This window comes from Taurulus bubalis (genome assembly GCF_910589615.1).
Source record: "Taurulus bubalis genome assembly, chromosome: 9".
In the NCBI taxonomy this organism is placed as follows: domain Eukaryota; kingdom Metazoa; phylum Chordata; class Actinopteri; order Perciformes; family Cottidae; genus Taurulus; species Taurulus bubalis.
In genome coordinates, this window is record NC_136597.1 from 5,650,527 (window position 1) to 5,676,608 (window position 26,082).

Genomic DNA, 26,082 nt, shown 5'->3' on the forward strand with positions numbered 1-26,082 from the left:
TCCACATAGTACCTATAGGTAAAAATATTTGGGATTAGGGATTGCTAAGGATTCAGACTTGATACTGGTCTTAAAAAAGCTCTCTGTTTGGGTTTGTTCGTGTTCACAGCGCTTTGAGGGTCTAAGTATCCTCAGGTTTATTTCGGACTGTCTCCGGGTCTTTTACAGACGGCACCTTTTATGAAAATAACGCATGTTTTCAATGGGTCTATCGCAACACACGCCCACACTAACACAGATCCTTACAGTAGATTTCTTTGTCGCATCTCTGGTCCGGTCCGAAGCGTAGTTAATACTCGCTGTAGTGGAACCGGCGCAGTGCGCTGCTTTATTCTCCCGAAACGCCAGAGGGCGTACAAACAAAATGAACTGTGAAGAATCAAGAAGACAACGACTGTAACTCATAGATGTGCCCATAGAGTGTAGGTTCAACTGGCAAAGAGCCTTTATGGCCATTTGCCAACTAACCTCCACGATGACGACGAGGGATTGTAATTATCTGTAAACTCATATATCATATTCATGGTCTACTTTACTGCCTTTCTAGCCCTGTAAAGAAGTCCAGTATGACATACATGATGAAGAAGCAAAGGTGGACTATCCTGTAAGCAATTTGATTGGAAAAATATATACTCAATGAAGATTTTTAAAGTGAACTGTGCTTCTTTGTATAATCCGTAGACATGTAAATAGTGTTTTTATCAGTGGAGTAGTTGTGACAGTCGCGTGATCACACACCACACACACCGAGTTACAAAAATCCAGAGGTTTCCCCGAGTAAGCGCCATTACGACCGCTTGTGCCGGGCCGTGATTACGTCATTTTCTGCCGGCTTCACTACGGCGGGTGTAAACTAAGCTTAACTCCCTTCAAAAGTCAATGCTCCCTCCTCCCCTCCACTCACTGGGAGGGAGACTAATCCCCTTCTCTGCAACACTAGCAGCCTTTCTGCATCAGCGAGTGGAGCCTCTGTTTGACGAGTGCAGAGGGAGGCCACGTCTTCTGGACCATCAGCACGGTATGAAAGGGTCGAGGGTGAACGCTCTGGGGTGGAGACGTCCGGATTTACAACACAAGATATTCACTAATACAGCACTCGATTGCTTGGGTGTGTGTGTGTGTGTGTGTGTGTGTGTGTGTGTGTGTGTGTGTGTGTGTGTGTGTGTGTGTGTGTGTGTGTGTGTGTGTGTGAGAGAGAGACGGAGGAAGAAATAAAGGAAGCGTGAGAGGGACGGTCAGAGCGGTGGACCCACTGCGCTAACTGCTCTCTCTTTTCTCAGCGCAGACTAAAGAGAAGCAATTAGCGCTTGCTTCTTCCTGCTGGGCTCCACATCCTGCACGCCGCACTGAGGAGGAAGAAAGACAGTGTGCTTCACCTTCACTACGCGGCTAAGAGACACACACACACACACACACACACACACACACACACACATGCCGGCCTCCACGTGTGTGTTTTTTTTACATCAATTTAATCATGTTTGTTTCTCAGGAAGTTATTTGCTCTTGCTTTCAGTCTCCAGTCTCTCCTCAGCGTATGTCTAGCTGTTTATCATTATTTTTGGGGCACTACATGATGGGTTGTCATAGCAACAAGAAGAGGGGAATTGACCCTCCTTTCAGGCTCAGGATTTCACCATCTCTTTCTCCTTGTTTAGACCATTAACACACACACACAGACACACACACTTTCCCCGTTTCTTTGTTTCTCCTTTCTTTCAGCCCTTTTCCCTCATTTCTCTCCTACTTTCTTATCTTCCTCTTCTGCCACACTAACAGCGTCCAATCCTCTTGTTTTAAGTATTCCTTATCCTTCTCATCTTTCTCTTTCTTTCTCTCTTTCTCTCTTTATTACTTCTCCAGCCACAATCACCTGCTTTGTCAGTAAGAAAAAAAAAGATGTGTTCTACGAGCTGCTAATTCCCTCTTTGTCGGAATTATCTCTCAAATAATTCTTATCAGCAGCCGTTAAGGAGAGGAAAGTGAAGTGTGTGTGTGTGTGTGTGTGTGTGTGTGTGTGTGTGTGTGTGTGTGTGTGTGTGTGTGTGTGTGACAGCCAGTGAGCCGTTTCATCTGATAGATGAGGAACGGGAGTGATTCTCACTGAGCTGTCAGCTCTTGTCCTTTCTCCCTATCCATCACCACAGCCCACCTGAAACACACACACACACACACACACACACACACACACACACACACACACACACACACACACACACACACACACACACACACACAAATAAATTGGCATCTCACTAAGCACTCCCTCAAGAAGCAGTGTCAAAAAAAAGAAGGAACAGCAGCGTCATACTTTCCGACCAATCGGCTCCCTCTGCGGTTGACAGGGACGCCTTGATGGCTCTGCTGCAGAGCCCTTGAGCAAGACACTGGATTAAAGTATCACCGTTTAATCGACTGGTGTCTTTGCAGTCCGATCCCACAGCAAGTAAAAACAGATGCTAATTCACAGTGACACACGAAGCTGCTCAGTATTCCTGGTTAACGCAGCACCGTCCTTTCAAGTGATGCCAAAACCGAGACCACAGCTTGTCTAGAGCCCCTGAGACAAACACTCTAAAAACTCTGCAAAAGCCATCGCATTTTCATCGCTTTGGGATCCGAAATAAATACGATTTACTGAGCTTTACTGAGAATTTTGTGATCCATTTTTTAATATTTGAGCCTGGTTTATGAAATGTTTTTATGGTCCGGCCCCTCCTCCACTAAGTGGACGTTGTGCTGTAAATTCTTCTGGATTCTCAGGAGCATCGTCCATACGGCTCACCACATTTGGACAATCAGCTTTCTCTGTAAAAGCCTCAATACAGTGGAACTGACGATGTGAGCAGCTGCAGCTCTATGAGCACGTTGATGAAGTGTGTTAAAAGCTGCTCAGCCTCGTACTCAGTGACCTTGAACTCTATCCCATGGTCTCCATGACTCATGTCGAGAATACTGTCGTGATTAGCTATTGTGTGCAGCTTAGTACTGTGTGTCTTGATAACTGTGTTTCCTCTGGACAGTTTTTCATTGGGTTGTCTTTGTGTTGACCTGTCAAAGGTCTACAGATGGGAATTAGTGTAAAACTAATTGCTACGCTTCATCAAATTGTGACATTTATGTTTTAAACTGTACGTGGTCCCTTGTACATTGTCAAAGAAGATTATTTCATTACTCAAACTGGGTCATCAACTCTACCACACTCACAGGAGCCAACACCGTGTTTGTAGACAAAAAGTGTTTAAAAAAAAATAGCAGTGATCCGTATGCATTCATCCGTAACCTTGTGAAAGGTCTTAAAGTAAAACTTAAATTAAATTTGAACCAATCAATTGAAATGTTTTTTCAAAAGTCAACCTTGTATTTTGAGCCCATTGTCTACAACAATGGAACAAATCAATTCTTTAGTTTTAGACCAACTAACTGTTGCCGCTAACATCTCAAGAGACAAACACAATGCTGCTATCACCGCTCAATGGAGAGAGCTGCATTATGGGAAGTGGAGGGAGAGACAGAAGGAGAATGAGATGCAACCATGCTCCCTGGTAGGATGCTGAACTGGAACGTAACAGGAAAATATGCAATTCATTGTGGAGCAACTTTCAAGGCTCTTCAAAGTGACGCTCGTACTGTACTGAAATGAATGAAAACCTGTAAAAATACATCTGAAAACCTTTCAATAGTAGTCAGCAAAAAGATCTATACAGTACAGCAAATGTGCTGCTCCACATTTCAGGCCACTGACAAGAGCTCAGCAGCAACTCTGTATAATCTCTGTCATGTTCCAAGGCGCCTGTCCATCACCAATGGAAATCATTTCAGTTTCCGCCCCGAGAGTACAACATGTTGAGTCAATTTGCAGTTAATGAGCTTCATTCACAACCGCCACTGATGTCTTTTCCATCCAACCGCATGAATGTTGTTTCAGATATAAAGGCATGCAGTAAAAATGAATATGCAGTGTGTGTGTGTGTGTGTGACTTCACAAGCTGCTTTGTGTGCGACTAAAGCATCGCCGTCCTCCCAATTTGTAATAAAAACAGAGACGTGGTTCATAATTTCCCTTAATGAGAAGGATATGATCCTCTCTGCGTCTCCTCAGAGACAGATGGCTCCCTGGTGTAAACAATACCAACGCTGTCTGTCTGGATGAAGAGACGAGCCACAGTGGATGATCATCCTTCACCCTTATCTATTTTCTGTCTCAGCGAAGACTGGAATGATCTGTAATCATCATCAATCTGCTGGCTGAACATGATAATGTTATTATTAGAGGAGTGTGGCAGCGCACAACACAATGGGTGCTGAGAAGATATGTGCGTGTGTGCGTGTTTGTGTGTGTGTGTGGGGGTCTATCCTAATGATGAGTAATCCTAGGTGATGGCAGATAATAGCAGCGTGTCAGGATTGTGAGGATGATGCATTCAGGTGCCTGCCATTGCCGCGGAGGCATCATCTGCACAACGGGTGTTTTACGGTTCCTCTTACAGCCAGATGTGCTCCCTCATCGTCCCGTAATTGACTACCATTGCCCACGACGGTGCATTTTTAATGCAGCCTGATGGTGGTTAATGGCACATAATAGAGCGCCAGCGCACCGAACGAGGTCATCGCGTCGGCCCTCTTTGCTGTTAACGGTATCACGTGGCGCCCCGGTGGCTCGGCAGATGAGCGAGCTTGCCAGGGGAGCTGACCGTATTGTGCGAATGCAGAGACGGGGTTGAAGCTTCACGACAAGCATCAAAGTACCTCCAAGTGCTTTAGATGCGAGGAGTCAGTAATATTTATTGCCCCTGACGACAAGGGAATCATTTCCACGTCGCCGGACTTCAAAATCCCGTCGCCGTCGTATCTCCAATGTTGCAATTTAAGTTTTGATTTATGCTCAAAAAATGTCTTTCGAGGTATATTTTCTTTCTGTTGAGCCGCCATGCTGGTGTACTTTCTGCTGCTGCCCTTCCCTGTTGGTGGAGGCAGGGCATTGGTTGGGCTACAGCCACCATAGATCAGAAAGAATAACTCAACCCGTTCTGGCTTTCAATTTCTTTTCTTTTTTTAACATTACACGTTCCAGCAGCACCTCCACATCCCAACTGTGAAGGAGTTGAAAAAAAAAGGAATAACGTTGTCTAGTGGCGACCGGCCACGTCTGTTGCTCGTGATGTATATGTTTGCATGTGATAAAAGGACTCATCTTATGCGTTTTCTAGGTGTTGGGAGAGCTGCAATTCTATTGTGTATGCAGTCACATTGGAATTCTGATATTGATTTGAGTCTCTCCATTGTATGGATTCGCCCCACTGTAGTTTATCTCCAATAAATACTCTGCTGGACCACCAATGGACGGAGGTTGCTTCGGTAAGAGCTGGAAACAATATTGATCTCGTCAATATTCTCCTAAAATACACTACAGAAAAAATTCTTCTCCCAGTAACTCCAAAGCCTGGAACCATCTTCTAATGCTCTCATCTGGCTAATGTTATTCTCTCTGCTGATGGTTTGTAAAAACTTCTAAAACGTAGCCTGTATTCTTGTTAAACAATGCCATGTTTTAAACAAAATTCTTAATTAGATAAACCTGCAATAACTGCAGCCAACAGATCGTGTGATTTTGACGGAGCTATGCTAAGTGTAAAAAAGAAAGAAAAAAGTAATGTAACCAATTGATTTTTACTGTTGAGTAATAATGTATTTGTATTTGTATTGTATTTTAATGATCAATTGATGATTTTTCAAGTAACTTGCACAGCACTGTAAATATGTCACACATTTTCACCTTGTTTTCACTTGACAGCCGTTTCAAAAACCCTGGATATAATCAAGGGCTATAAATAGCACAAATAAATGTGAACAAAGTGCCTCCATCACTGTCATAATGTAGGTTAGGGAGTTGTTGTGAGCAAAGACTAATTGAATCACCCGCTGAGTCGATCCCAGTAGAGCTCAAACCTTGAGACGTTCACAACATCGTTCTTCTCATCGCCGGCTGCAGCTTGTCGGCTCAGACCTTGCTCAGTCAGACACTCAACGGGCTGGAAGGGTACTTGAGTTTACATAGAGATTCACATGGACAGTACTTGTTGGCATGGCCCTGCGCAGTGTAACGTTTAATAGAGCGGGAGAAACATTTGACGGGAAGAGATTAAAAAAAAAGAGAGCGAAGATAGAGAGACTCAACTCAACCTTAGGAATGGACAGAGGAATAGAATAAGAGAGGGAAATGGGAGTGAAAATGACGACGTGTTACTTCTATGCAACCAACTATCCACTCCCTCCTTCCTCACACACAACTAACTAATGAAAAAAAATCCTTTTTATTTCCATGGGGGATTAAAATGTTTCAATTTGATCCCCCCCCCTCTCTCTTTCTCTCTCCCTCTCCCTCTCTGCCATGGAAGGCGGCATCCTCATAAAAGAGAAGATAAGAGAAGAAGGGAGCGGAAGAGAATGGTCGAAGTTTCCTTTATTCATTTTCTGTCAGCGAGCAAAGCCGAGGGGCTGAAAGAGGATGAGCGGCAACGAGGCAGACAGTTAACAAGGAACACACACACACACACACACACACACACACACACACACACACACTCAACAGCGTGGATCCACTCTGGTTCAGTATGGCCCCGACATTCATACAGAAACACAATCCTTTTCACTGACAGCTAATTTTCTATTTTCTCTCATATGAGCTGCTGGTAAACGGTCAGCTGGAAATATCATTACTGGCCTTGAACTCATGTGTTTTGTTCTTATTCATCTTGGCAGCGGTGCTATTAAAACACAAGATACAGAGATAAGGCGCCAACATGCCAATTTATTATGGCATCGTGTCTGTGGTTGGAACGAGAATAATGTTGGAATGGATTCTGGCGTCTGACTGATGGGAAAAATTCAAATGTATTGGTTTTGCTCATGTGCCTATTCCTATTCAGGGCCACTGGGGACTGAACAATATCCCATCATGCATTGGTTTTGAAGGAGCACAATGGGCCGCTCGTCACTGTTCACACAATGAAGGAAAACCTCATTCTAAATGTGACCCCTCTGTGATGAAAAAAAAAAACCCCCAGCAAACAAATGCCAGCTCCACACACAGAGGACCCCGGTCTGGGATGTAAACCCAGGTCGCAATCCGCCGAGCCGAGCTGCAATTAGAATATTGAAACCAATTCTCTTGGCGATGTGACGCAGGGGTTGTGCGTCTGTAACAGATGTTGTACTAGATGCCAGCTGCGAGGTGAAGAGAAAAATCTAACTCGACAGTAAATCGGTGAAGTGTGTCGGTAATATGGGAGCAGCTGTGACGTGAGGCATGGATGCAGGTGTGGAGGGAGGCAAATATCAACAAAAACTGAAAATCTCACCACACAAGATCGGAGGCGACACCGGTGGCGAGACGGCTTTACCAAAGTAGAGATTAGTCGCTCAGTGTACAGCAGTCTTAAGGGTCAGCTGGCTTCATATGGGCCGAGCATATGCGCGCTAAAGGATGACAATGACAACTTTAATTACGTTACCTGCTGTGTACTCAGCAGTTACTGTACCTCCTTCTGCTTAATGGATCGTGGCTATCTGGATCATGGACCACGCCTACTACTCATTACATGAATAATTTCTGTCACATTCATTGAATGTGCTGTAACTCCGTTACGTTATTCATTCTGGCCACATGACATCTATTGCTTCTGTCCATCCGGGGAGAGGGATCCTCCTCTGTTGCTCTCCCTCAGGTTTCTTCCCCTTTTATCCCTGTGAAAGGGTTTTTACTATCTTTATTGGGGGAGTTTTTCCTGATCCGATGTGAGGTCCCGGGACAGGGACCTCACATCCTTAGCAGGAGTCCAAACCAAAACATGCTTAGATCACTTCATCATCAAAGCAGCAAGTCAATCGAGTTTTTAGTGAAGGTGGAACTGTGGCCAAAATCTTCTATCACGATATAGGTCTTGTCATATCTGGATAAATAAAGATGTCACGATATAGCATGTTTTCTGGTGATGAATAAATAGTCTGTATGAAACAAACACATGGTTTTGTAAAGTCTTGGGTGAAATACATACTTGACAAATGAAAAGTAGCATTTTGTCATTCAATTAATAACCAGATTTCTTGAAAAAATATGAGTTAATATGTTGTTATCAATTTAGATGACACAGTTGTGGATAATGATTTGTTGATACATTATTTCAATCACGATCTCATTGAAAGACGTTGGCTAACATTTTATCAGCACTAACCACAAAGTATTGTGGGTATTATTGTATTATTTGGTCATAAACCAAAGCATTGGACACATTTAATAGGTTTGACTTGATGATGGGGTGGAAAGGATAACCAAAGTTAGAAGATGTCTGATCTCTTGGGGACATGGCTGTAACAAATGTCATGAAGATCCATTAAATTCATCTCATGGTGGCACAGAAGGAAATAATTAAGGGCTCACCAAAGTCATCCTCTGGGTACCATGACTGTTATAGCCATAGTTTGTGAAATATTCTGGAGCAAAGCGATCCACCCGACCCTAGAGAAGTGCTGCTAGCATCATGGCTGATCCTCAGCCTGCAAAAAACATGAATGATGGACAATAATCGATAGTTGATTCGTTTGTGTTGACTGGCTGAATGTTTAACGGACTGCTTTGGATCAAACCCACCTGGAAATCTAAAAGAACATGTTGTCACTCGGCCCAGTGAGTCCTCAGAGTGGCCGTCACCTGAATGCAGATTACCTTCTGAAGGCCGACCGCTGCCCACAGAGAAGCAAGTCCTCAGCAAAGTGCTGTTCGTCTTGTAGAGGAATGTTTTGGGGGGAGGGGAGCAGAGGAAGGTGGAAGGTGGGGAGGGGGTAACTTTGGTGTCATGGCAACAGCAGCCCATAAGGCCTCATGGGAGGAGAACAGAGGGATGCTGTAACTAGGGGCAACTGAGTGGTAACTAGGGTTACTGTTGCCTTGATCTGAGCAGAGGTAAACTGTGTCTTCAGTGCTTCATTACGGAGCACTAAGAGAAGGCGAGAAACCTAATTTCCTCCTCAGTCAGGATTAATCATCACTATACGCTCATTCATTAGTTGGCTGGTAAATACAGTAGGAATACAATATGCATGTGCACTGAGAGCTGCTGTGTGGTCCGAGTGATGAGTAGTTAATGAGCTTTGCCAGACTCACAGTGCAGAGAATACAAAGCAAAGTTTGGGAATCGCAAATGAACTGCAGTCACTGTTTGAGTCTACTCCATCCCGGCTGATTCCCCAAAGAGACCTTTAGGCAGAGGTATTATGCACATGACACACAGACACACACAGACGCACACACAGACACACACACACACACACACACACACACACACACACACCCATCGAGGCCACACTGTTAATTATGAGGCACGTAAATGTCATGTCTTAAGTGCCCCTGGTGCTTTCAGGCTCATAACAGAAGATTCCTACTCCTCCTCCTCCTCCTCCTCCGAACACACACACACACACACACACACACACACTGCACAGATACCAATCAGAGCACACACATCCTCTCCTGAGTGGCAGTTCCCGACCGCTGCTCATTAAGGGCGAAAAAGTCAGGAATTAGCAGCCGCCACTAGATTCTCTCCCAATATGAAGCTGAAGGAAGAACAAACACCGAGCAGCCTTCCCACTGATCATCAGCCACCGCCAATCATCATTCCGGGGTTGCGTTCGCCATGGTAACCCCGCAGCTTTTTGATGCTGAGGCGCCGCGCTTTTTCCCTCTGCTAATAACTGCCTAATCCATTTCCTAATACATTTCATAGCGAGATAATGGCCGCCTAGTCCAAAAGCTGTGTTGTCAGATGTCCCAAATTTCATCGCTTTTTCTCCCTCAAAGCTATCGCGCCGCTGAGCTGCGGCGAGGACGTAACTTGTGAAAATGAAAATAGGACGGAAAAACATTGCGGGCAGATTTCATTATCTTACAAGCACGGAACAAATGTGCAGCAAGTAAACGAATAGTGATATTGCAGACGTGAGGGGAGTGTGCTGAACACTCTGCGATGCTAGTGGACATCCACACTTCTTTTGGACTTTTGGTCCAATTCAAAGTTTGTGTTGTGCGCTGGTATGTTAGCCTGATAGGCCAATATCAAAGTCATTGTTTCTACCATTGGTATTCAATCAGACTTCTGCTCCATTCTCGTGAATCAACGGCAGAATTTGTGCACTACAATCCTAAATCTCAAAGAATACATGAGCTGCTCCACATAGGCGACAGCAGACTGCGTGGAACAGCCATTATATGCAGATTGACTGCGTCTAGCCGCCCACTCTGGCAGCGTGTTTCTTTCTTTCTGGTTTTTCAGGGATTCTTCTGGCCCTTGGGAAAATCTGATGAAATGCCCCGTTCTTAATCCTGCCTCCAAAGCTCTAATTGGTTCAAAGTTTGTTCCAGCCCTATTTAGATCGTTGGAAACAATTGAAGATGTGGGCAGTGGTTCTGAGGTCTGGAACCAGGCGACTGTCAGGTAGCTCCACTGTGAGTGTTTAGTGCAGAGGAAGGTCGAGTTGTTGTTACAAAACAGCCCAGAATTTAAACGCTGCAACATTATGTGAGTAACCCTGATTATGACGTAGATAGAAAAGTCTTCGATCTAGAAGTATGCTGCAGGCTACACAAGGTTAAACTACTTTTACTACATGCTACTTTGGGTTTAAGTTGGTACACATAACCAAACTTCTAGAAATTGTTGACAGGATGAACAGCCTTTCTAAAACATCTATAAATATGCATTTATAGTTGTATAATTGTTTTAATTGCACCCGTTTTCCTGCAATTACACATCAAAATGTTTGGAGTGAGACTCAGTATGTTTTATTCTATACCTGCAACCAGCTGATCTTCTGCTCCGTCCTTTCAGTTATCTATTCTATGTAATCGATAATACATTAAAGACAGGCACACACACACACACACACACACACACACACACACACACACACACATCAATCAATGGGAGTAATTCGCTCAGGACACAATACAGCTCTGATCTCATCACTGTTTGTTTTTTCACATTCTAAAGGGTCTCTATGTGTGTGTGTGTGTGTGTGTGTGTGTGTGTGTGTGTGTGTGTGTGTGTGTGTGTGTGTGTGTCTGATGAGAGAGACCACATCAGTGAAGAAATTATTGTCTTTCGTACTTCCGACACTGAAGTGGAGACTCTGATTGGACTGATTAAAGGCTTTGCTTTGTTCCTGATGACTTGTTTACCATCATTTTGTTGGACTTTCATTTTCAGTATTTTCTCATAACATGAATCAATAATTCAAGGACTGCTCAAGACCTGTGGGTCTAACATCCGTTGGGAAAAGGCTTGTCTGATGACGCACTAAGGGTTGTATTGTGTGCAGTCAATATTAGGTTTAAGTGCTTTTTGGTTAGTTTGGTAAGTCTATAATTAAAACAGGCGCAGTGTTGAGAGACTTGTTTACTCCACAAACAACACAATTCAGCGGGGCATTGAATGTTTATGCTTGGGTCTCTGCACCGGGACTTTGTCACTCCGATTACAACCTTTCTTTGGGAACTTGAACCCTGATGTTTTGGCATATTTATATTTTTTCTTTTAGTTTCTCAAATTGGCATAATTAAAATAATGTGGAATTACCTTTTAGAACTTCCTGTTTGCATGAATTTACAGACGAACTACGGTTTATGGATTACTTTGACAATGAAGGAAACGTGATATAATTCTGAGTCAGTTATGACTCAAAATAGAAAGAGTTTGATGCAAATTGCAGCAATTGGGCTGCCTGAAAGTCCCTTAATTAACTCCATTAGGGCTGAAGCAGAGGACAAAAAAAATTGCTGCCATGTTCACTGGAAAGTTTCGGACATGACCACACTTATTAATGTACGTCAGTTAAGACTCTGCACTGCTAAAAGTATGCATGTTACCTCATTTAAATGCGCGCAAATAGGAGCACCGGGACGCCATCGGCTCCAAAGGGTGCAGTTCACCCTGGGATGGGATGCTTTGATAGTTACGCAGTCTCTTTTTGTCTTATTTGTGCAGGTTTAGCGGACGGCCACAGCAATCCTGTTGCGAACTCGCCCGGGAGAGCTTTAGATGCTTTGGAGAGGAGATCAGTAGCCGAAGGAAGGATGGAGAGAGGAAAGCTGTTACACAGGTGGGACTGTAGCACACACTACTTGAGAGAAAAGTAGGGGGATACACAGTGAGAGGCCAAGGGAACGGGAAGCTGGAAGAAGAGTTGGGACGACAGGGCAGAACACGTACAGTGAGGAGGAAGAGGAGGAAGAAGGCGCCAAATGCACACTCTTCCCACAGGTGGCTCAGCACTGCTGCCAAATTTGGCTCGACCGGGGAGAGTTGCCACGCGAGCACCATGGCCGCTTAGAAAGCCTTGGTGCAGCTTGCACTGACAGAGGGAGAGAAATGAAGTGGGAGCGAACAGGAGAGGCAAGAAGGCGTCGGTTGATTTATTTTGACTGAAATAATGTAAATAGGAACGAAGAAGCAATGAAAATAAAAACTTCCGGACTCTTTTTGTCCAAACTCAAACTTCGGTTGCCTCTTGCAAAGTTCACATAGTTTTTTTTGTATCTTTTGAAATCCAAAACCAGAGGCTTATGGATGAAAGACATATCCTAATCTACTCTCACTGTATATTGGATTGATTTCTAAATGCTGTGCCCAAATCCAGCCACGCTCCCCTCTTCTATGCTGAAGAAAAAATAATCTGTATCTTAAAGCTTCCATTTCGGCAGTTTCTATGGCATCCAAATACATCAAGTGAACGAGCGAAAAGAGGTGGGATTGATCCGGACCCAGTGAAGGGCAGAAAAGCGGCAGGTGAGGGAAAACGTCTTCAAAGGGCGTCTTAACTCCCAGCCTTTGATCCAAATCCATACGACCAAGACAGTGAACAAAGAGACCCCAATCCTCCCCGGGCTCCTCCCTCCCTCGCTCGCTCTTTCTTCTGCAGGCCACCAAAGGAGCCGGCACACAATCCTTTCACTCCTCACTTCCTTCACATCCCGCAGCAACTCATTCACACCTGCCGTCGCGTGGTCCCGTACGATTGTTACTGAAAACTCATTTTGTAGTGTCTATACGGATACTAGTCGTCATACTGAAGAAGAAATGCCTCTTTGGGGCCTGCAACACTCAAAAAGGGAATAGTTTGACCTTTGCTCTTTAAGAGTTAGATGAGACGATCGATACCACTCTTGTACTAAATATGAAGCCACGACCAGCAGACCTTGATCTTAGTTTAGCTTAAAGACTTGAGACAGGGGGACATCTAAAAGCTCACTAATTAACGTGCTGAACAGGTATCTTGTTTTACAAGTGCTGTATAGTGGTATACTCCCTATGTTAAGCTAAACCGCTGACATCACATTTACCGAAAAGAGATGTACAAAAGTTGTATTGATCGTCTTATCCATCGCCGGGCGAGAAAGGGAACAAGCAGACGCGCTTAACTCGTCAAACTGTTTCGCTTCAATTCCTCATCCTGCATGCTCCATCAGGATCATTTCTGTATGTCGAGGATTTGGATAAAGACTTGAGAATGATGTTTTATGAATTCAGACGGCTCCCCGCTTCGCAATCTGCCCATCGTGTGCTTCACTGGACACTCTGATGTCCAAAAGATATTAAAGAAGGTATTTCCAGAAGTGGTAATGATATTAAAGTATGCCTATTTTACACATGGATCATTGGGGGATAGAGATACAGCTCAACAATATAACAATATGGGATGATATGCTCAGGGAAACACACGTTTATGTAAATTCGACATGTGCTAAGCATATCAAGGGTCCGGCTGTTCAGCGTTTACTGGACTGCACTTCCACAGTAAAAGAGCCGTATGACGCTGTGAGGATGATGCTGTGCGTGCCAAGACTTCATACAGCTAGTGATGTCAGAGAGTTGTGTTATTAAAAGCACATGTACCTTCACAGGAGCCACCTATGGACAGCCATTTATTTGCCGGTCCAGCATAACAATTCAGTTATCAAAGGGTGGGCTCGCACAACACACGTGCACCTTTAAGACAAAAGCCACTCTTTGTCTGAAGCTTATTGAGCAGAAAAAAAAGAGAGTTGAAACAGAGTTCCTATTTCTTTTCTCTTCTTTCACTCGTTGCGTTATAAATTGTTTTAAAGGTTTAAATTTGTTGTTTTTGAACAACTAGCCACCCGTCCGCAAACCCTGCGGCAGACACACACTGAGGTGCTTGAGTCCGTGTGGAAGACGAAAACGTGCCAACGCAAAAGCAAACATGGCCAATCGCGCAAGTGTTCTCCGTTATTTGTTTATTTTCGCCAGACGAGTTCACGAGATGATCGTTTGAGGGATCGGCGCAGCGTTGGTGGAGGAAACGCTGGCCTGCCCAAACACAAAGAAATAATGAAGCATTTAACCGTTTCCCTATTGCTCAGGCACTCCACCGTGAAGCGTGGACGTGTGTCTTTTTCACACTTCAAAATGCCATTTTCACATTGCCCTGTGGGCATAGTCTTACTCCCAGGTTTTAGGAGAAGAGGAAGAGGATGTTAGGCAGCACGAAATTGATTTTTTTTCTCGAAACTGGGTAGCGAGAGCACATCCCGACATTCTTCTTCTGTCCTACGGCAGAAACACTTTCTCTCCCTGTGTCTTTCCCTTCAATCTCCGTCACACCGACAGAACTTCCCCTCTCTTTCCGTCTCCCTCGCCGCGCCGCACTCTGGGGCTTGTTAGCGCCAGCATCTGTGATTAGAGAGCGCAGGTAATTAGACACACATGACACCATTCTGACTGACTGGCTGACTGATGAGCTGCAGACGAGCCCAGTGTTTTAGGATTGTTGCTCATAGTCAGAATCCTCCCCACTCCTCATCGCAGACAGATTTGAGTGCTGTGAATGATTTTGAGTTCATGCTCTTCTTTCAAATCACCGGAGACGTCCAAATATTCAGTTATTTTTAGGTTATAAAGTACGCGTTTTACTATAGTTACAGTGTGTTTTTTTAAGCCTAGTCCTGTAAAACCAAACACAGTTCTGTTCTGGAATAAGGACTGCACTCTCGTTACCCAAACCGGCTGATTCTTCTGATCACCGATGCACATGAGTTTTAATGAATGTTTTTGGAAGTGAATAGATTACTTCTACTACTGGCAATTTAAAAATAATTATACTTTAGCTGGCTGGTAATGCCGGAGAGCCTCATTCGGGGTTTTCCTCCCTCAGTTGAACAAATGGCACGTATTTAAGAGCACGGATCTGCTATCACTGCTACAAGCTACTTTCCACAGCTTGGTTTACAAACTAAACGTTCACATCTACTGGTTTCAGTCCCTGTGTTCTGCCCGGTTTACTATTTCACATGTGAGGGATGTGAGAGGCAGATGAAGGGGCTCACACTAAGTGCACACACACCGGGGAGACACCACCAGTGCATGGATCTGAAAGCCCGGCTGTCTGAAAGCCCGGCCCGGCGTGGCTGCGCGTCTGATGGAGTGATTGACTGTCTGCCAATTCAACACTTTGCTAACGAGCCGCTCATTCAACACCAAGACTTATTAAAATGAAATCAATGTGATGCAATTTCACTTTAAAAAGGGACAGTTTGGAATTTTGGTTAAGTCAGATGAGAAGATCAATACGACCCTCATATCTGTGCATTAAATGTGAAAGCTAGCCAGCAGACAGTTAGCTTAGCTTACAGCACAGTTAGCACGCTAACTGGTGAGATGAAACTCGTTGTTTCACCTGCCTTCGGCCTCACTATTAGCCAAACTAGCCGGCTTCTGGCTGAAGCCTCATATAATACAGACATAAGTGTTATTAATCTTCATCGTCATCTAAATCAAGGCAAGAAAGCAACTTTGTGTATTTCCGAAAATGTCCTTTAAAAATTCCTTTAAACTTCAACGGGCCGAGATGTCGACCTTGAAAACAGGTTTGGGAAACAGACCGTTAATCCAGCCTCTTTTTCAGACATGCACATCAGGGAATCCGCTGGCTAATGTTGAATAAACCATGAACTAAATGCTCCAGTACGAGCCTTCATGCTGGAAGTCTGCACTGCCTCATCTCTCACTCCTGTCCGCCACTCACCTGATTTATGGCTCGCTTTTCTCTCTCTCTGTCTCATTCTTTCTGTTGACAGCAACACACAACCACCTGGTCCAAATCTTTCTTCATCCGGCCTCACCTCCTTTATTTATGTCCCTGCTACTTTGACACACACCATCAATAAAACCAACTCCTGTAAATTGGATGAAGTTACTTAATGCAGTTCCTCTGGCAGGCAATGTAGATTCATGAATGGTAGTTAGGTGCACTGATCACTCCTTCACAGCTCTGCTCTCTCTGATAGGGGTGAGCCTAAAGTCCAAAAGGACTCAGTAAACTCACCATCGAGAGGTCTCTATTCAAGGGAGAATACGTCCGCCTAAAAAGTGTCTAGATTTGTCACAAAAAGGCTTTTATTTGAAGTAAAATCTCACTTATTAGGTCTTAAAAGCCAAATCTAGATAGACAATTGACAACACCTACTTTAAATTATATGGCAACCACTGAGAGAATGATAGAACAGAGGAGTCAAGTGATGACTGGAGCAATGGCAGTGTGCAGATATTGTTGACAGAGGGCTGTGATGATCAGCTAAGCAGTGACAGGGATCTGTTTTATGAGTCTCCATAAATGAACAGAAGCTTGTCATGACCAGAGGGAAGAAGATTCATTGGGGCGGAGAAACCGGTAACACATCCCATCATCTCGTAGTGCTAAAGTATCCTCAAAATATACAGTATCATCATGAGATCGTAGACGTTTTTTTTAGTTTTCTTCTTTATTTGTCATGTTCCTGTCAAAATGAGATGCACATTGGGCGAGATTTGTTGATTGAGTCACACGTTCTCTTCAATAAGCGAGAGAGAAGCTTCAGCTTTCATGAAGGAACATGTTAAGTGTCAGTATAAGATGACATTGAGGATATAAAAGAGGGATAAACAGCTCATTCTCAATCCCCAACCTTTACATCTCTCTCTCTTCAATTGCTCATGAGTGGGAATAAAAGGACGGAGTAGCATGAGCTACGCTACCGTGGCAGAATAGGAGAAGGAACAGATAACCAGATTGACGGGTGATCTGACGGATGGAAGTCGAGTGCACCGCTAAGAGCATTCGGTGCGCCAGATATCCAAGATCACTTTCATTAATGTAACAGTGATGAGCACTGTTTGGTAACACTGAACAGAAGCAGCTGCACCCTCCTATTTGCTTTTAGCCGCGCGGCTGTAGTTATTTCCAGTCGCGACAGCATGGATAAACAAGCCTCCCTAAACTCCGTCTGCTTTCTGTCTTTATGTCAAACACTGTGACGATAATTAGCAGATGGCTGGTGAGTCACAAGGCAAGAAGCTAAATAGATAAATAAACCTACCCGCTATCTGATGAGAACACAGATAGGACATGTCTGTGTTCCTCCAGCAGGTTGTCCGAAGTCCAAGATGTCATCGCGAAAATGAAGCAAAGGCTCAGTTAAAGCATTATACTTATACTTACGCTTAGCATGTATTGCATAATTAGACCTCAACTGTGAGGTGTCCAAAATCACTCCCTTGTTCACGACTCACTAAATAATTGATGGACACTGAACGACTCATTTACTTCAGCTCAGGGAGAGTCTTTTTCTGTAATTTACTGCGGCGCTTGTCTCATCTTGGTTTCCGATTTATCCGACTGCTTGTATTAGTTGATGAAAACATGGACAGCACCAGGATCCTGAAACTGAAGCAGCTAAATGGAATCCAACCATCACTGAAGGTTAAATAAAGCTGTGCTTTTCCTACTGGTCAACATGTCTTCCATAAAAACAAAAAAAAAAGGTCTATTGCAGACACCAAACTCATTCGTACATTGAGCTTGGTGACCTCAAATGATTCCCATGCATTATTATACACGTTTTTTTAAGTCCAAAGCAATTAAAAGTTCATGTTACAATGTTACAGATTAATGGTGCAAAAGTTAAGATAAAATTAGATTCTTCTTCTGTCCAAGCATCTCACCAAACGCCATTGTGTTTTCTCGCTAACATGAAATAGACGGAAAGGAAAAGCGCTCTGGCGTCTAGGATGTCACTTTGACACAAGACAACACTTTCTACATTACTGACCCCCCTTCTGTTTGGGCTGCGGCCCCAAATGTCTACAACGCCTGAAGCACACACACACACACACACACACACACACACACACACACACACACACACACACACACACACACACACATAAAGCTCACTGAAGCATGCAATTTGTATTTGAAGTCAAGGTGAATGCGTAATGCACACGCAACACACACACACACACACACACACACACACACACACACACACACACACACACACACACACACACACACACACTTGCTGTTTCAGCAGGTTAGGGGCAGGAAGGCCGGCCCTGAAATCAGTGCAATGAATGCAAAGACTGAACAATTAAACCTCAATTACTGACCCGTTGTCAAGATAGTCTCTCTCTCTCCTTTTTTCCCTGCTCCTCTCTCTCTCTCTCTCTCTCTCTCTCTCTCTCTCTCTCTCTCTCTCTCTCTCTCTCTCTCTCTCTCTCTCTCTCTCTCTCTCTCTCTATCTCAGCCTCCACTCCATTTTCGACTGCCACCTCCTGCCTCTCCTTCTGTCGATCTCTTCCCTCCCCTCCCCGCACCTCCTTTTCTTTCAACAATTCTCTCCTCTCCCAGTAAGCGTTCTCCATGCTCTCTCTCTCACTCATTAAAACAGTTCCCAGTCTTCTCCCAGGAGAGAGCGGGAGGATAAAAATAGCTCTTTTTCAGCTCCTGCTCGCTGGTTCCGTCTTCTGTCCCATACATCAAATAGCTGTGTTGCCTCACAATAACCAGCGTTTCTTCTTCTTCTCTTTGTTCCCCGCTGACTCTCAGTTTCTCCGTCCTCTTGCTCTGACACTCCTCACCCTGCCGCACTCATACCTGCCTCTTTCAAAGCACTTTGTAGCTGTGCGTTTACGACAGCAATCGAGTTGTTGAGAAATCCCAAGAGACTCTGACAGACACAATGCTAGTGTGGCATTGGTATGTATATATATTTTAGTTTTTCCTCTCTCTCTCTCTCTCTCTTTATTTAATTTATGCATTTTCTTCTATATTTATGCAACCCCACCCACCAAGATGCACATTTGATAATGAATAAAAAGGAGTCACTCACAAACTTGATCTGGGAAACGTTTAAAGTGTTGCATTCATGATCCCGTCCAAGAGTCGGTTTAGGCTACAACCCCCCCATTGCGTGCGTGCATGTCGTTTAAAACTAGGCCAAATGTTCAATACACAACATGACCGAAAGAGACAAACAACAACCCAGTAGGTCGACCAGACCTGTAGAAACATTCACAATCAACTGTTCAGGCAACCTGAGTCTCTCAGGGTGCTGTCCATGGTGCTGGTTTTCTGTGCTACTGCAGTATAACAACTACTCCGGTGGACTGACGGGCAGCGAAAGCACAGCATGCAAATTGCAATAAGCAATATCCACGTAAAATGCACACATAACCGAAACTGTTAAACGGAAGTGTTTTTTTATTATTATTAGAAATGACAATCTGACCTCCAGGAGAATCGGCCACAGTTGGTTTGTGATGTGGGATCAGCATGAAATGAGCATGTACATGTTGCTGTGTCTGAACTGATTGTTCTGTGTCGGAGCAGTTGTTAATTACAAAATGTTGACAGCAGAACCCACAGTCTGTGGTAAAGGCACAGAGTGTCTTTGCACTAGGCGAGATCAAAATGTTAGCTGCAGCAATTATGTCAAAAGTTAAATCATCTGTAAAAACTGTTTATGTTCGCGAGTAGACTACGTCAGTTGATAAATGGATTGTGTGCAGTGTGTATCCACACGCATACACACACACACACACACACACCCACACACACACACACAGAGAGAGAGAGAGAGAGCTATTGTGCTCACAACTGAAGAAACAGCGCTCAGACGGATGACTAAGCAGCGACTAAATAAACCGCCATGGCCTTGCACATTTAAGTGAACAGATCTCTTCTTTACTTAAATACTGTCTTTTTTTTACATATAGAGCTGAAGAAGAGGCAAAGAAGAAAGAAAATCCCTACACAAACAAACACACACACACACACACACACACACTGGAAGAGCAAATGACCATCTGGCTGCGATGAAAGCGCAACTTTTTCATCCCGTTTCCTCATTAGTTAAATTATTTTTAGTCAAAGACAGTGATGGGGATAAAAGAGGAGAGGAGGGAAAGGATGAGAGAAAGAGAGAGAGTGGAAAAATGGATAGAGCAAGAGGAGATGTAAAACAGAGTAGAGCAAGTGTGGAGATGAAGAGAGAGAGAGAGAGAGAGAGAGAGAAAGAGAGAGAGAGAGAAGGAGAGGGGGGGGGAAGTAGCAGTTCGACGCCAAAGGGTATAAACAAATTGCTCACTGGCACAGCAACACAGTAATCTAAACTTTTCCCTTTTGAAAACTTCAATGTCCCAAAATGCTAAAAATACAGCACACTGCCACAGCAGCTCAGACAGCAGACACACAGAGCTCGGTGCTCGCTAGTTTCACGCCATACGAAAGGCTTCTGAGAGAATAAAAACAGTCCTGTGCTGAAACACGATCTCCTGTCTGAAAGAAACGACACCGACCGGCTGAAATAGTGGAGGAACAGGTTGTTTGTTGGATTCACTTCTTGTGGATTTTTGTCCCTGGAAGCAGGGGAAAAAAAACCTCTGCAGACACGAATGTATACGGGAACATTCAGAGAGAGCATCTGCCAGGACTGTGTCGTCCTCGGAAGGTATTTATTTACTGGAAGACCTTTACTTAAAGCAGACATCTTGACTTGTCAACTGCACAGGGGAAAGAAAGCACAGAGGCAACTCAGCACGCCGAGGTGGAACACAGACGTTATTATTGTCACACTGGCATCCAGTGGCGGTTCTACATGTAATTACACCCCGGGCGAGAACCCCCTCCGGACCGCCATAAAAAACAGACATGAAGAAGAGATGGACGATCAAGCGATACATGAACCAGTTTTTTCATCAATGCACAATGGCAAAAGACAGGCAACGACAGGGCAACAACGGATGATATCCATTCATGCTCTACTGTTAAATGTTGGGAAGAAAATATATATTTATATATATATTTTCACCAAGTCTTTTCATTCAAAGCTGAGATGAAATCCCACAGTTTATCAACACATAACATCAAACAGTAAATCTGGGAGAAGTTCTCTAATGTAAAACCTTCAACAGGTTCGTGCCATGAACTGATCTGAATGGATGCATTCACTCACCATCTTTGTCAGCTCTTCTGAATATCTGTGAACAAAAAGCCAGACAGTGTCATTAGTATCATTGGAGCTATAAGCAGTGAGCTGCTGCAGGAACAGTGCCAACATGAAGAACGTCGATTAGAAGAGCCATAAAGGAGGGACGCTTTTTTCAAGCGTTTGGGAAAATCACTTTCTGGTGACACAGTGCTGTTTATTTAGCAACCGCTAAGTAGCTTCTAAGGACGACGTTAAAGCCGGGGAACACAGGGTGGATAACCGCACGTTTTGGACAACAACTACCCACAGTTTACAACGCCTTTTGCTGACTCATCAGAGTGTGCAACCGAAAAGGCAAGAGACATAGGCTCATTCTAAATATACCTGCGGCCGGTTACCGACTGAAAAGCCCCCCCAGGTCTTCTGGATACACAGTCACTCTGGTATTTTCCCAGGCATGCACTGAGGGTACGGTACCAGGAAGTACCAGGAAGTACAGGAATGCAGAAATGTTTACATCATTTCTGACTAAAGCTATGGAGGACAATTGAACAACGGAAATAGAAAAGCTTCTTCGGATGGCTTTACTGGTTATTCGGAGACTGAAGCTGACAAGGTCTGCACATTGATGGCGGAACAACGAGCAGAACATTTACATCACTCCAACACTGTTGCTGGAGGGACGGGTCGTTAAACACAGAACATGTATCGCTTTTGAACGACTGCAAACAGAAACGCTTGGCAGAGTGACGCGTCTCAACCGGATAAAGTGCCGTGGCGTGTGATAAGACTCGTTAGGAGCCACGGGACCGAAAGGTGTATTGGTGCGGCAGCGGTTACAACCATTATAATGTACACACGATGCAAAGCCGCTGATCTACGACCCGAGTCATGATTACTTGTCGTGTACGTGCACCACATTCTACCCATGGAGGAAGGCGGAGATGCTTCAGTGGCAGCTCCTCTCCCTGTGGAACTGAAAGTGACAGGTTGGTACTTTCATCGGCGTTTTAGAGTTTGATGTAAACGGTTCCTACTGAGATAAGCACAGCACGCCATGTTTTACCTTTTAAAAGTACCTTTTAGGGTGAGAAACACCCTGGTTGATTTAGATTTATTTTTTTATATCCTATCAGTCTCCTTTCAGACTCGTGGAAAGTAACATCTAATTATTTTACTACTTTGTCTATTTGTGCCTGTTGATTTCTCCTAAATTCATCAGAAGCTATAACATTAGATATAATGCCTAATTTGCATATTTAAATATAGCATTTTTTTTCTCTCAGACCCAGAAATCTCACACACACGCACGCACGCGCGCACGCGCGCACACACGCACACACACTCGTAAATCATTCAGAGCCTGATTTATAGAACATTGTATTCCAAAATAAAACATGGCATGAATTGATTATTTTTATGGCTGTTGGCAGTATTTTCTGATTTATGGAGCGACAGACAGATTTATATCAAGAGATTCCCTTCAGTAAAAACCTTTGACTCTAACCATGTTGAACCTGGCTTCATCCAATCGAATGAGCATATTTGATAAGACAATGCCTCATTTGCATATTTAAACATGTTTCAGAGCTTGCGAACCAATTCTTAAGTATAACATACATGTAAACTAGTCCGGAGCTCCTTTTCTTTACACATTTTATTGATTGGGAAACTATGAGGCCAAGGCTATAAGAACAGACCAAAGCGGGAACAAAAATAAGAAGAAGAAAAAAGAAAATTGTTAACTGCTGAGGAGACAAATGACAAGCCGCTCTGCATTGTTCTTTCTCTCCAGCTGCACCCCAGGGTGCACTCAACTCTTGAAGGGGGAAAAAAACAGCCAACTCTGGAAGCTGCTGGAGACAGACGAGCTCGGAGAAACGTCGCGGTGAGGAGGCGGTGTGCGCGCGCGCTTGTGTGTGTGGGGGGTAGAGAGAGAGAGAGAGAGAGAGAGAGAGAGAGAGAGAGAGAGAGAGAGAGAGAGAGAGAGAGAGTTGTAACATAAATACATGGTGAAAAGAACATGAGGGGAGGGATATTGTTGCATCCATCTATAACCTTATTAAGAATGGATGTTTTTTTGGCCTGCAGAGGAGGAGAGGAGGAGGAGAGAAGGAGAGGAGAAGCACGAGGAGGAAAGGAGGGAAGGAAGGGAGGGGGGATGAAAGGAGTTTAAAGAATAGAAGGAAAGGTGCATCGGGGGTTAAGATGAAGGAGAAGACAAGAGCAGGAAACGATGATAAAGCAAGCAAGCAGGGGGCGGGTCTAAGGAGCAGAATTCTGCCTGGTGGCGCGCGCACACACACGCACGCGCGCACACCCGTGGCGATCCCTCAATCCCTTCGATGTGGACTTCTTCGCCGAGATAATAAAGCTGGAGTCAATAATATCGGAAAAGTAATTTATATTGCAAAGTTCAAGTTCACTGCAGAAAGCGATAAAAATGAAATGCATTAAAGTGCGCTGGGGGAGAAATGGCGGAAGGCGTGGCCTCGCGTGGAGCGTATCGACCAGTTCAGCTGAGGGGGGCGGGGCCCCTGAGACAGGGAGGGAAGTGACCCCGTGACGGAACGTCTCCATATGGAGCGGGAGGCGAACGCAATGAGGGTTCCACGCGAACCAACGCGCAGCTCGTGTTTGAGCATTGCCTGAAGTGGAAATGAAATGTAAAATAAACATTCGGCCTGTCCTGCCTGTGAGCCAAACTCCACAGATACTGTGAGACCGCGCGGGTCACGCGTCAGAAACGGGTCAAAGAGACACTTTGGGTCTTGACTCAAAGCTTAAGAAGACCTGCTGTACCGCATCTGCCTCAGGGAGGGAGCACCATCAGCAAACTAGGCTACACACACACACACACACACACACACACACACACACACACACACACACACACAAACACACACCGTCGTACAGACTCCATTACTAGGGTACTGGGATGCATTGGCCCTCTGGCCTCGATCATAATTAGTTTCCCGCGTGCAGCCCTTCTTTGTCAATTTATCTGGGTCGTGGTCAGGGTCTGCAGGAAGTGAACTACTTTTGTTTTCTTATACCCCGGTAAAGCATTAATAAAAGCAGCATCAGCGGATCTCCGGGGAGACGACGTAGTGGGGCGGTGGTGAATAAAACCCCACTATAGTATGAGGAGGTGACCCACATCGACACGCTGCGTAATGTGCCACTTGCACACAGACAGCACCTTTGTACAGGTTCATCCTGCTTCACCGCGAGTTAAATAATAGATCGGGGTTCTGTAGCAACGGGATCAATAAAACAATATCATAGTAAGAAGTTTTCATTAATAATTAAAGTGCTGTGATAAAACAGACTCAGCGACTTTTCTTCTTTTTAGTTGTTCTACTATGGGTGTGCTGAGCGGCGAGGTGCGGTGGTGCGCGTCGGACTTTCTTCACAGTAAACCATCACCAAAAGTCTGTGAGGACTTCTGTGTCTGTGTAGGAAAGGAGTGCTCTATTTGAGCCAAGCAAAAGGGCGGATTGGTCAACGAACGAAAGGATGGAACATTTTTATTTATTTTTTGGACGGGGCAACAAGCAAGACCCCCTCGGGCAGCGTCCGATCAGCAGCCACAGCTGGCTCGACCCTCCGACTGACACGTGCCTCCCAGAGTGTTAATTAAGCGGCAAATGCACCCGCCCGCCCCGCTAAGCTCGCGCTGCAAGCCTCGACAGTACAGCGCGAGACGGTTTCCGTGCGTAAGTGCGCACTGCACCGGTCCCGTATGCGCACTGCTCGCTGGACGTCTCCATCCCCTGCAACACCCTCCCTCTCGATACTCACATCCAAAATAACAGAGATGCCTCTCCGCGGCTCCGGGGCGAAGAACTGCTCCTGAGCCACGGCCACGTCCTCCTTGCTGGAAGCGTACTCCCGGCTGGAGTTGTTCTTGTTGTCGCTCATTTTGGTGACGATCCAGCGGACGAGCCCGTCGATTCCACCGGGCTGGGCGCCGCTGTTTCCGGACTGCGCTGCCGTCGCGGACTCGCTGTCCTGACCGGCTACGGGGATCGGCTGCTCGCGGCTTTCCTGGGCTCGAAGTTGGGCTTGTTCTTTGTTCAGCAGTTTGTGGACTCCGTCCCTACAGTAGCGCGCTGCCTGCTCACACATCCTTTTGCTGCGGAGCGCTCATGCTGCGCTCTATGGGGGAGAGAGAGAGAGAAGCCCCCACCCTGTTACATCACAGCACCCACCCCAAAAACACACCCACCCATCCTGCATCTCCTTACCTCCAATATAACCACTCTAACGAGAAATGCTCATTATATTCTTTTGGGGACTTGTTTTTTTTAAGGTCTGGAGATTTTATAGTGACTTTGATGTACTTACTGTATCTCATACTGCATATTATTTCATAATTCTATGGGGTACAATGTATGTCCGAGTGAATATCCCTTTGCCCCTCTAAAATGTAAAATTATAGGAATTTGTGTGTGTGTTTCTGTCGTGAGCAGTCAAGTGACATCCATCCATGTTGCATTTAAGCTCGAGACCTCTTAGTGTGTTCCTGTGGGGCTCACTTTGTCCCAATGGGAGGATCAGAGGATTTTACTCTTTGAGTAAGAGGAGTGTCTCTTCAACTGTCAGTTCAGCTCCTCATTAGAGGTTTAGGGGTGTGTGTGTGTGTGTGTGTGTGTGTGTGTGTGTGTGTGTGTGTGTGTGTGTGTGTGGCTGTATGTGTGTGTGTGTGAGAGAGAGAGTGACAAATCTAACCTTTTATAATGAGCGTCTCTTCCAGC

At 44.8% G+C, this 26,082-nt stretch overlaps 1 protein-coding gene across 1 annotated transcript in view; it reads right to left on the minus strand.

Annotated features, from left to right (window-relative positions):
• Positions 1-25,453, minus strand: part of necab2 (N-terminal EF-hand calcium binding protein 2) — a gene marked incomplete at both ends in the record, with an annotated part of 95,167 nt that extends 69,714 nt beyond the window's left edge. The window contains 2 exons of the mRNA XM_079223210.1: positions 21,347-21,371; positions 25,127-25,453. Of these exons, the coding sequence (XP_079079336.1) occupies positions 21,347-21,371; positions 25,127-25,453 (352 nt within the window). The remainder of the gene's footprint in view (positions 1-21,346; positions 21,372-25,126) is intronic.
• Positions 25,454-26,082: the final 629 nt, after the last annotated feature.